The sequence below is a fragment of the Protomyctophum parallelum genome (assembly GCF_964188405.1).
Source record: "Protomyctophum parallelum genome assembly, chromosome: 13".
In the NCBI taxonomy this organism is placed as follows: domain Eukaryota; kingdom Metazoa; phylum Chordata; class Actinopteri; order Myctophiformes; family Myctophidae; genus Protomyctophum; species Protomyctophum parallelum.
In genome coordinates, this window is record NC_139708.1 from 37592470 (window position 1) to 37605922 (window position 13453).

The following is a 13453-nucleotide window of genomic DNA, read 5'->3' on the forward strand; positions in this document are numbered from 1 at the left end:
GTTGGACATACATTTATGATATTCTTGAACACTGACACACTTGTAGGTGACTTCTTACAGTGGCAATTCAAGGCACAATAATGACTTTGTCTGTTATCATTACAGGAGATCCGGATCTTTACCATTCTCTCACAGGCCTGCTTGCCGTCCATGAAACCCTTGGGAATGGCATTTGGAGTGAGTATTTCATACCTGCCCGAAGAACAGAGAGAGAGAGAGAGAGAGAGAGAGAGAGAGTTTGATGGCTAAAACCACAGTGTAAGCATTGCACTGTACCTCCAAGTTGAGAGAGAGAGAGAGAGAGAGAGAGAGAGAGAGAGAGAGAGAGAGAGAGAGAGAGAGAGAGGCCCCTTTTCCACCGGTTGGTTCCCAATGGGAACCGTTTCAGTTCTTTTTGGTTCTTAGTCCATGAGCCAGAGCTCCAAAATTGGAACGTTAATTATGAATAGAGTGGAGCAAAACCATACCTATATTAGATTGTTATCTCCATGAAACTTCCCCAATTGAGTACTTACATGAAGACAATGATTTATTGTATTACAAATTTTACATTTTTTTATATGCAAATGAGTCATTATGTAGGAAAACATGCTAAATAATCGAAAATATGAAAAAGCTACTACTGTGGAAGGGTTATTATCATGTATTAATTTACTTGTATTGATCCTATAAACAATTTAATATAGGGTATAGTTTGCCCACCAATTTTGGAGAAATGAACCGGTTCCCATTGGGAACCAACCGGTGGAAAAGGGGTCAGAGAGAGAGAGAGAGAGAGAGAGAGAGAGAGAGAGAGAGAGAGAGAGAGAGAGAGAGAGAGAGAGAGAGAGAGAGAGAGAGAGAGAGAGAGAGTCAGTCTATGTACTGACAGGTGGAGATCAAACATCATCTATCTTTCATGGAGTCACCGTTAAGGCCTCATTCACACGTATCAAACACATGCCTCATCAAACACTAATGTTTGGTCAAACCATGTGACTCCCATTGGAACTGCATTGTGGCAGCCAAGCCCATTAATCACAGACAGAGCACAGAACATCCATTTGATACGCGTGAATGAGGCCTTAAGGATCGCACGCACGCACGCACACACACACACACACACACACACACACACACACACACACACACACACACACACACACACACACACACACACACACACACACACACACACACACACACACACACACACACCATGTCCAGTAAGAGTGGAACAGAGAGATACTTTCAGCTCCGTGAGAGATGGGAGAATACCGTAATAATAATAATAAGAGCTCAGTGAGAGATGGGAGAATACCGTAATAGAAGAGGGACAGAAAATAATAGATCAGAACCAAATGGAATATACAATGCTATAGAACAGAATAAAATAGAATGTAACCGAACCGAAGACATAGAGAAAAAACATAGACAAGTGACCCAAATCATCCATTAATTTATGTGTCTGGAAACATGGTCTTGGTACGAAACATGATAATTTCTTATGAAAATGTGTTCATGTGTTTTATACAAATCATTTTAACCAGCCTATAAGCACTATATACCTCGCTTTTTCACCATGTATTACATGATTGCAGCAGTGTTTCATCGACTAAAACTAAGACGAAGAATGTCGACTACAATTTACAATTACAATTTACAATTTAGGCATTTAGCAGACGCTCTTAATCCAGAGCGATTTACATTAAGCAAGAACAAAAAGCATAGGAATACATCACATAAAAGCATTTATCATGAAACATGCGTAAGCTAAGAACGTAACAGTGGAATATCTATATTATGAGACTATACATATAAACTATATATCTATACTACTATGCTATACATCTGTACTATGGCGTGCTATGACTTCATACAATGCAATTATAGTGCTGTCTACATAACATGCTATAAGTCTGTATCAGACGCTATCTAAGTCTACAGAAATGCTATCTAAGGGGGTGGGGTAAGTGCTATGGGCCATGATGGAGTCTGAAAAGGTGGGTTTTCAGACTACGGCGGAAGATTGGGAGTGATGCTGCAGTTCTGACTGCAATGGGAAGTGCATTCCACAGTTTTGGAGCCAGAAGGGAGAAGAGTTTGGGACGTGTGGGGCGTTGTCCCGGTGATTACCTTTTTCCACAGACGAAAACTAAATGGAAACTAAATTAAAACTAAGCTATGATGACTGAAACTAATATGAAATATACTGACAATTTCGTCAACAAATAAAAACTAGACTAAAATGTTAGGAAGGGACTAGTGGACAAGAGATCCAGTATAAGTCATTTTACACTAAGTGTAAAATCGAGAAAACGATGGAGAAAACAATCGAGAAAACGGCTATTTTCAGCATGCAACCAAGTCTTGGTTGCATGCTGAAAATAGCCGATCAACAAGTTCACAAGCTTGTAGATCAGCTATTTTCAGCAAGTGTAAAAACAGTCATTACAATGGCATCAAGGCCCGCCAAATTTCCTTTTGAGTCGACTAAATGTAGATTAAGTCGACTAAAATCTTATGATATTCAGTCGACTAAAACTAGACTAACACTAAGACATTCCAGGTGACAAAAAATGTGACTAAAACTAAACTATTCAAGAGACTAACGACTAAAACTAAAATCCAAATGTGCTGCCAAAAGCAACAGTGTCATTTAGGCCTGTCAAAAAAACCGATTCTAGTTAGAATCGCGATTCTAATGCCGTCCGATTCAGAATCGATTCTCATTTTCCAAAAATCAATTTATTTATTTTATTTGTGCAAGCTAAATTAATGAGACATGTTCTTACTCTTGGATTTAACCTTTGTGTGTTTAAATCATTCAGTTGATAAAACCTTTACAATTATACAAGCTTTTTACTAAAATGTACTCTGCTTTCATGCCAGAAGACTGAAGTAGATCATGCTAAAATTCTATTTAATTGTTTTTAATAAAAATAAAAATAACTGCTTTAGAATCGAAAAAAAATCTTTTTTGAATCGAAAATCGGAAAAATCGAAAAGATCGTTTTTGAATCGAATCGTCATCGGAATCGAATCGTGGGACACCTAAAGATTGGCAGCCCTAATTAATAGGCTTTGGGCCAAGACCCTATAGGGCCTATAAGCTTGTTTCCATTGTGGTACTCTGTATAATATCGGAATCTAATCGAATCGTGGGACACCTAAAGATTGGCAGCCCTAGCGTCATGGCGGTACCTCTGGCCTCAGCCCTAGCGTCATGGCGGTACCTCTGGCCTCAGCCCTAGCGTCATGGCGGTACCTCTGGCCTCAGCCCTAGCGTCATGGCGGTACCTCTGGCCTCAGCCCTAGCGTCATGGCGGTACCTCTGGCCTCAGCCCTAGCGTCATGGCAGTACCTCTGGCCTCAGCCCTAGCGTCATGGCGGTACCTCTGGCCTCAGCCCTAGCGTCATGGCGGTACCTCTGGCCTCAGCCCTAGCGTCATGGCGGTACCTCTGGCCTCAGCCCTAGAGTCATGGCGGTACCTCTGGCCTCAGCCCTAGCGTCATGGCGGTACCTCTGGCCTCAGCCCTAGCGTCATGGCAGTACCTCTGGCCTCAGCCCTAGCGTCATGGCGGTACCTCTGGCCTCAGCCCTAGCGTCATGGCGGTACCTCTGGCCTCAGCCCTAGCGTCATGGCGGTACCTCTGGCGGAACTCCTGGAAAACGATGCGGTTGGGGAAGCCTTGTCTACAGATACGGATGCCCTCCAGAACCCCGTTACACCTCAGCTGGTCCAGAACCAGGTGGGGGTCCAGTTTACCTGCCTGTGGGGGGGGGGGGGGGGGGGGGGGGGGGGGGGCAGAGGAAGAGGAGGGGGGCGAGGAAGGTGTGAAAAAGGAGCAGGACTTTGGAACATAATATACCTCTTAGCCCTCTAAGACCCGCATTAATTTCTACTTGCAAAAAATAGATTTCAACCTTACTACTACTTTGTACTACTAGGACTAAGACTAAAAAAAAAAAAAATTACATTTTGGGGATATCTTTCACAATAATAAATAAAACATGTTCTAGACATTCTAATGATCACAAAAAAACATATATTACAATTATTTTACCTACTTTTATTAGGGTAAAGGTCAAAAGTATTAGGTTAAAAAATTATCAAAATTGCACAGAGTCCAGACATTTTTAATTTGTGTGAATTTCAGCCTCTGTGGGGGGTATTTATATACAAATATCATGACCAATGGCATTGAAATGGCATTGCAATGAACATCACTGACGTTTAGGTGAAAAAAGAACAGAAAAAAACGCTGGGTCTTAGAGGGATATATATATATATATATATATATATATATATATATATATATATAGGGGGTGTAACGATACATTTGAACAGCGATACGATATGTATCACGATATATGGTTGACGATACGATACATGGACGGTATTGGTTCATTATGGCGATCCGATATGATACAGTAACTATTTAAAATGCATTGACATTATTTTAAACTATAAGTAATTAAACCCCTCAGAAATATAGTATTAATACAATCAATTATTTGCCTAGCAAAACGATTCGATAACGATTTTTTTTTTTGCAATGCAAAACGATACGATACAAAGTCAATGTTGCTGTTTTCATTTCGATATACTTCGATTCTTGAATCTACAAGCTCACAGCACGTCGCGCTGCAACACGTTGAGAGCTTGTAGATCAGCTATTTCCGGGGCGCAACCCAGCACTCTTATATCTAGTGGAGATGTGGTGTGAAACGACATGGATTTTATTTTTATTTTTTTGTCCCACAGAAAGGCCCTTTTGCCAACCCCGCCTTCGGGTATGGGCACTGATGACGCGGAGGAGGAAACACGCCGCCAGCGCCCACAGCGCCCCGAGCGGGAATCGAACCCAGGACCTTCTAGCTGTGAGGCAACAGCACTACCAACTGTGCCACCGTGCCCCCTACGACATGGATTTCTAAACAAATTTGTTCAAGTTCAGGAGTTTTTGTAAAAAAGCAATTGTCCTGAATGCAGACTTTGGACGGAAAAAAGGGTTTTCTCCTCTGGTGAAAAGCTGGAATTTGCGCGATGGCAGGCTCTCGGTCAAATCTGGTCACACTTGGTTGCATGCTGAAAATAGCCGATCAACAAGCTCACAAAGTGTCGCGCTGCGACACTTTGTGAGCTTGTATTTTCAGCAAGTGTGAAAACAGTCATTACAATGGCATCAAGGTCTGCCAAAATACTTTAATGTAGATTAAGTCGACTAAAATCTTATGATATTCAGTCGACTAAAACTGTGGTCTAGATAGAAAGGGCAGTTGTTTTACAGACGGGGTAAAAGGGGCGGGGCTGAAGCCCCCCCTTTGAGGTCGATGTGTGCACGTGAAGCCCCCCCTTTGAGGTCGATGTGTGCACGTGAAGCCCCCCCTTTGAGGTCGATGTGTGCACGTGAAGCCCCCCCTTTGAGGTCGATGTGTGCACGTGAAGCCCCCCCTTTGAGGTGGATGTGTGCACGTCCCTGTCTGACAGTTGAGTCATAAATATTATGAGCAAGATCACACTCGCCCTCAGTGGTGGAAAAAGTACTCAATTGTTTTACTTAAGTAAAAGTACCAATACTGCAATTTAGAACTACTCCTTTACAAGTAAAAGTACGGAATTGAAAATGTACTTGAGTAAAAGTGCAAAAGTACCGGCATCAAAATGTACTTAAAGTACTAAAACAACTCATATTGCAGAATGTCCCACTTCACAAGTTCAAAATGTGTACAAAGTCTATTGAAAATAGCCGATCGACAAGATCGGCTATTTTCAAATGGCCAAAATGTATTGGGTTGAAGTGGTTAATGTATGTTTTCTAATCAAAATTAAAATCGCCAAAGTAACTAAAGTAACTAAAGTTTTCAAATAATTGTAGTGGAGTAAAAGTACAAATGTTGGCTCTGAGATGTATAGTGGAGTAGAAGTAAAAGTACTGGAAATTGGAAATACTCAAGTAAAGCACAAATACCTCAAAATTGTACTTAAGTACAGTACTTAACCCATTCTGAACGGGAACCCATTTTGGTGTCAGCATCATGTTATGCTTTAGCTATTGAAAAATAGCAGATCTACAAGCTCATATCGCGCCACCGAGTGGCGCGATACGAGCTTGTAGGTCTGCTATTTTTTGAAAAATCGAAGAGCGACTGACATTTTTTATAATCTGATCTCAGGTCAGAATGGGTTAATCAGACCAGTGTGTGTCCAGTGGAAACCTCGTGTGAATCTGATCTCAGGTCAGAATGGGTTAAGTAAAAGTACTTAGTTACTCACCCTCTTCTCGTGGTTGGGTATGATGCAGCGGACAAAGTTGGGGTTGGTGTTCCTCAGCGTGGCCATGAGCTTGGACAGCTGCTCCTTGTACAGCTGGCCCACGGTGCGGAACATGCCCTTCTTCGTCTTATAGGCCGCGCCGAACGCCGTCTCGCTGTTCATGCCCGCCACCTGGTCCAGACCCACAATACGATCAACTAGGATGGGGGAGAGAGAGAGAGAGAGAGAGAGAGAGAGAGAGAGAGAGAGAGAGAGAGAGAGAGAGAGAGAGAGAGAGAGATTTTTAGTAACGATAGTGAAGTGTACACAGTGGTGAATAGTAGGATTTAGTGCAGGGGTGGGCAACTGGAGGCCCGGGGGCCCCCACCTTCACTTAATGTGGCCCTCAGGTTAATATCAGAATATTGATATAATATTGATTTCAGCTGTTTACAATTCCAAAACCTGCTTTAATTACTTCATGACTAGTATTAAATGACTAGTACTTAATGACTGGTATCAAAATGTTATTGTCTTTTTGTGTCCAATGTAGTTATGTTAACAGTTCATAAAGTTAACATGACTATAACTAAATGTATTTGAAATTCAATAAAACTAGGTTACTTTTCATGATTTCAAAAAAAAAAAGCAAAATAAATGTCAGGTTTCCAATTCAAATATAGCAAAAATAGCTGATCTACAAGCTCAAAATGCGTCGCATTGCGACGCGTTTTGAGCTTGTAGATCGGCAATTTTTTGCTACGACAGTAATATGCACTGTGGCCCCTCTGGAGTGAGTGTGGAAATATATTGGCCCTCGCCATCGTCAAAGTTGCCCACCCCTGGTCTAGTGTGATACTACTTGACCTGACTGGAACAGTACATCTAACGGTGAGATGTTGACCTGACTGGAACAGTACATCTAACGGTGAGATGTTGACCTGACTGGAACAGTACATCTAACGGTGAGATGTTGACCTGACTGGAATAGTACATCTAACGGTGAGATGTTGAATAAATCACAGTAGAAAAAAGGGCAAAGCTCAATTTATATACGCATTTCTGACAACATTTTGATTGGATATTCATCAGAGAATGTTGTCCATGAAATGTGTAGTTTCCAAGGAAGCCGTTTTTTTACTGTTTTAGTCAAGAGACTAAGTTGATTGTGGGTCCTTGATGTAGTTCTGGGCTACAGCGACGCTATCCGTGCAAAGGCGTGCTTCTCTCACACTCCACTGAGTCCAGTCAGGCAGAACTGGACACCAAAGCACAGCCAGGGCAGATACATCATACTGTACACACCTTTTCTTTCTTAATATATTTTTTATCCCACGATTTTGTAACCCATTTTTCACCCCTGTGTCAATCATCTAATGTGATCCTGGGCTCTACACACCCTCTGCCAACCTAGTCCCCATATATGGGGGACAAGGGGAGACCAACCTAGTCCCCATATATGGGGGACAAGGGGAGACCAACCTAGTCCCCATATATGGGGGACAAGGGGAGACCAACCTAGTCCCCATATATTGTGGACAAGGGGAGAGCAACGGACTTGAACTCATGCTTCCTTCATGCCTGAGTGTCCAAGTTGCTCCTTTACACCTGACAGGGGGGAGTTTCCCTGGTTGGACGTAGCGCGTGGAAGGAACACGTTATTCCAACCAGTTCCTTTCCCCTCCATCAGGCGCCCCGGCTGGCCAGGGGGAGGCAGTTTAGAGACCAGGATTACTGCATGTTTTTTGTGAGGGTACCTACCCTATGGGACACGGGGAGAACATGTGAGGGTACCTACCCTAGGGGACACGGGGAGAACATGTGAGGGTACCTACCCTAGGGGACACGGGGAGAACATGTGAGGGTACCTACCCTATGGGACACGGGGAGAACATGTGAGGGTACCTACCCTAGGGGACACGGGGAGAACATGTGAGGGTACCTACCCTATGGGACACGGGGAGAACATGTGAGGGTACCTACCCTAGGGGACACGGGGAGAACATGTGAGGGTACCTACCCTAGGGGACACGGGGAGAACATGCAAACTCCACACAGAAAGGCCCTTTCGCCAACCCCACCTTCGGGTATGGGCACTGATGACGCGGAGGAGGAAACACGCCGCCAGCACCCACAGCGCCCCAAGCGGGAATCGAACCCAGGACCTTCTAGCTGTGAGGCAACAGCACTACCAACTGTTCCACCGTGCCCGCACCGTACTGTACACACCTTTAACATCTAACAGAATGGCTGCCATGATGGAGGACTTTGGAAGGCAATATACCTGACTAGAGCCAGGCCGATATCGGTTTAGTCAATATACCAGAACTTGTACATTGGCTATTGGCTATGTGAATGGCCTATTCACAGTGGAAATGGATAAGGCTGCACTATGTAGCTTTCCTCCTCTACCACGGATTTGACTCCAGTTTCCTGCGTAAGTGCTGACATGTGTACCATGGAGATAATAGCTAATATCCTATAATGTCCTGCTTGCTCAGGGGATGAATTGAATCTTGACCAACAGGTCAAAATTCATGTCAGATCCTGTGTGTCTAGATGAGATCTAGATCTAATAGCTCATGAGTCATGATGCAGATGTATGGACTGATATTGTCAGTATATCAGTACAAAGACAGTCCAGCCATGCAGAGCCAGAGGAACAAACTGCAGCTATGAGAGAGAGAGAGAGAGAGAGAGAGAGAGAGAGAGAGAGAGAGAGAGAGAGAGAGAGAGCGTGCAGGGGAACTGATGAGCAGTGTTGTTTTCGTTGACTAAAACTATGACGAAAAATGTTCGTCGACTGCCTTTTTCCACTGATGAAAGCTAAATGGAAACTAAATGAAAACTAAGGCACGACGACTAAAACTAAGACTAAATATTATCGACAATTTCGTCAAGAAATAAAAACTAGACTAAAATGTTATAGGAAGGGAATATAGTGGACAGGAGATCCAGTATAAGTCATTTCACACTTGGTTGCATGCTGAGAATAGCCGATCTACAAGATATACGCGACGCATTGTGAGCCGACTACAATCGACTAAATCACCCCGTAGATTTAGTCGACTAAAAGCTTATGACATTTTAGTCGACCAAAACTAGACTAACACTAACACATTCCCAGGTGACTGAAATGTGACTAAAACTGAATGAAAACTATTCAAAAGACTATGACTTAAAAACTAAAAAACAATTCTTTGCTGCCAAAAACAACACTGCTGATGAGGCCTATATCCCTCTAAGACCTGCATTAATTTCTACTTGCAAAAAATAGATTTCAACCTTACTACTACTTTGTACTACTAGGACTAAGACTAAAAAATATGTTAAAAAAAATAAAGTTTGATGAAAGATTTATAATAATTATATAATAATATAATAAATTAATAATTTACATTTGGGGGATATCTTTCACAATAATGAATAAAACATGTTCTAGACATTCTAATGATCACAAAAAAACATATTACAATTATTTTACCTACTTTTATTAGGGTAAAGGTCAAAAGTCTTAGGTTAAAAAATGTTCACATGCACATTTTTTATTTATGTGAATTTCAGCCTCTGTGGGGGGGTATTTATATGCAAATATCATGACCAATGGCATTGAAATGGCATTGCAATGAACATCACTGATGACGTTTAGGTGAAAAAAAGAACAGAAAAAATAATAATAATTTTGTAATTAAATAAAATGAAATTGTTGCTAAAAAGCAACGCTGCAGGGTCTTAGAGGGATATAACCGTACAGCCACACACAGCGAGGAAGCAGCCAGTGTCACACAGAGATAAAGTGTCCTTATCGATAGCGAGGGAGCAGCCAGTGTCACACAGAGATAAAGTGTCCTTATCGACAGCGAGGGAGCAGCCAGTGTCACACAGAGATAAAGTGTCCTTATCGACAGCGAGGGAGCAGCCAGTGTCACACAGAGATAAAGTGTCCTTATCGACAGCGAGGGAGCAGCCAGTGTCACACAGAGATAAAGTGTCCTTATCGACAGCGAGGGAGCAGCCAGTGTCACACAGAGATAAAGTGTCCTTATCGATAGCGAGGGAGCAGCCAGTGTCACACAGAGATAAAGTGTCCTTATCGACAGCGAGGGAGCAGCCAGTGTCACACAGAGATAAGTGTCCTTATCGATAGCGAGGAAGCAGCCAGTGTCACACAGAGATAAAGTGTCCTTATCGATAGCGAGGGAGCAGCCAGTGTCACACAGAGATAAAGTGTCCTTATCGATAGCGAGGGAGCAGCCAGTGTCACACAGAGATAAAGTGTCCTTATCGATAGCGAGGGAGCAGCCAGTGTCACACAGAGATAAGTGTCCTTATCGACAGCGAGGGAGCAGCCAGTGTCACACAGAGATAAAGTGTCCTTATCGATAGCGAGGGAGCAGCCAGTGTCACACAGAGATAAAGTGTCCTTATCGATCACCTGGAGCCTCATGGAGCACGCCGCCAGAGACAGTGTCATAGAAAGACGCTCTCTGAAATGTCTGAATGTCTATATATTTAATATAGACGCGTAGGCATGAGACACAGGGAAGAGAACGACAGGACCGTGAGCCTATATATATATATATGCCTTTTTTACAGTGGTGGGAAGTAACTAAGTACTTTTACTTAAGTACTGTACTCAAGTACAATTTTGAGGTATCTGTGCTTTACTTGAGTATTTCCAATTTCCAGTACTTTTACTTCTACTCCACTACGTCATCTCAGAGCCAACATTTGTACTTTTACTCCACTACAATTATTTGAAAACTTTAGTTACTTTAGTTACTTTGGCGATTTTAATTTTGATTAGAAAACATACATTAACCACTTCAACCCAATACATTTTGGCCATTTGAAAATAGCCGATCTACAAGCTCACAATTGTGAGCTTGTAGATCGGCTATTTTCAATAGACTTTGTACACATTTTGAACTTGTGAAGTGGGACATTCTGCAATATGAGTACTTTTACTTTTAGTACTTTATGATGCCGATACTTTTGCACTTCTACTCAAGTACATTTTCAATTCCGTACTTTTACTTGTAAAGGAGTAGTTCTAAATTGCAGCATTGGTACTTTTACTTAAGTAAAACAATTGAGTACTTTTTCCACCACTGCTTTTTTATTTTTTGGTGTACACAGTATGCACGCACACACACACAGGACTTTTCAGGAAATGTTGCATTCCAAGGTAGTACTTATATATTTAGTCACAAGCTAACAGACAGACTTAATCACTTACAACCTGGCCTCCCCTCCCCCCCCCCCCCCAATGTCTATAATAGCCAAAACAACCGATCCACAAGCTCATAACTTAACTCATAACAATCTTGTTAAACGTGTTACTTAATCACATCCATTCCATTTGGTTAGTTATTCCAGCAAAAATATACATTAAAAAAGAAAGTAAAAAAAAAAAAAAAAAAAAAAAAAAATCTCTTAAAAACTAAAACATTGTGTTTTTCTACTGGAGTAGAAAAGATAACTTATCAATCATTCCTTTGGCTATGACAGATAATAATGTGTCTCTGGACTATGTCTCTTTATGACAGATAATAATGTGTCTCTGGACTATGTCTCTTTATGACAGATAATAATGTGTCTCTGGACTACAGTATGTCTCTTGAACAGACAGATAATAATGTGTCTCTGGACTACAGTATGTCTCTTGAACAGACAGATAATAATGTGTCTCTGGACTACAGTATGTCTCTTGAACAGACAGATAATAATGTGTCTCTTGAACAGACAGATAATAATGTGTCTCTTGAACAGACTATTATGGTAGAGGATACACAATACATATGTGTACTATATATATATATATATATATATATATATATATATATATATATATATATAGATCACCCGATCCGATCAGGACAACCCTAGTGCTATATAACCCATTCTGACCTGAGATCAGATTCATGCGAGGTTTCCACACTGGACACACACTGGTCTGATTAAATATATGTACAGTATATATAGCACTAGGGTTGTCCTGATCGGATCGGGTGATCGGAAAATGGCGGTCGATCACATCATTTTCAACAAATCGGAGTCGGATATCGGGAGCCAGAAAACGTGATGGGGACATCCCTAGTATGAATATTAATATATTCATATCATGATATTATTAGACTGGATATTGTCTGTGGTTTGGGATAATGGTACTATCGTGATATGGCGTGTTATGGTTGTTCTATAAAATATAAATATCGGGAAATATAAGCCAATAAATAAAAGCCACACGCTATATGGCAGCATCGCCGCAGGGTAGGTAGGAGGCAGGTGGCTGAAACTGTTTGTCTAAAATATATATAATATATATATATATATATATATGCTTTGACATAATAGGCTATAATTATTAAAGGGATTGTGACATTAAAAAAAAGGTTTTGGAATTGTTCTTGTTTTTTTTTAGGTTTTCTAATCTCAATTGCACCCAAAAAACATGAACTTTTAACATTCAGTAGATTTTCTGTGATCTGGGGTTTTCTGGCTCAAACAGGAGCTCTGATTTGCCGGCAGTAAGTGACATCACTTACTTCAAATCCCATATATGTCAATGGGATTTGCCAGCAGATGCCACTGTTTTCACTGTGACTGCCTGTTTTCATTGTAGCTCAAAAGGCCCAAAAAAACCCAAAGAAAACTTCAGACCACAGAAAATCCACTGAATGTTCAAAGTTCAGGTTTTTTGGGTGTAATTGAGGTCATAAAACCTAAAAGAAAAAGAAAAATAAATGAAAATGAATGTCATAAAACCTTTAACATGGTGAGCTTCATGAGCGTGGTTGGTTAGACTCACCGTCTTTCCAGAGCTCGGACACAAACTTGTCAGCTGACTGGTGCAGCAACGTGGCCACGTTGTCATTCAGGGGGTCCATGTTCTTCATCAGCCACTCGTCAGCCTTGTAGTCCACCTGAGGAGGAGGAGGAGGAGGAGGAGGAGGAGGAGGCAGAAGACCTATAATTATGCTTAACCCGTTTAGGCCTAAAGTCGAAATTAACCCATTCTGACCTGAGATCAGATTCTAAAAATGTCTTCTACATCCTGACAGTTTTATGAAAAAGCTATGTTTCTATGTCAGTGGTTCTTCGATTTTTCAAAAATAGCAGACCTACAAGCTCGTAGTTCACACGAGGTTTCCACTGGACACACACTGGTCTGATTAACCCATTCTGACCTGAGATCAGATTATAAAAAATGT

At 41.5% G+C, this 13453-nt stretch overlaps 1 protein-coding gene across 1 annotated transcript in view; it reads right to left on the minus strand.

The window, feature by feature from the left end:
• Nucleotides 1-13453, minus strand: part of LOC310868629 (myosin-10-like) — a gene marked incomplete at its 5' end in the record, with an annotated part of 206772 nt that overhangs the window by 62314 nt on the left and 131005 nt on the right. The window contains 4 exons of the mRNA XM_083779087.1: nt 123-192; nt 3632-3753; nt 6261-6457; nt 13051-13165. Coding sequence (XP_083635213.1) covers nt 123-192; nt 3632-3753; nt 6261-6457; nt 13051-13165 — 504 coding nt within the window. The remainder of the gene's footprint in view (nt 1-122; nt 193-3631; nt 3754-6260; nt 6458-13050; nt 13166-13453) is intronic.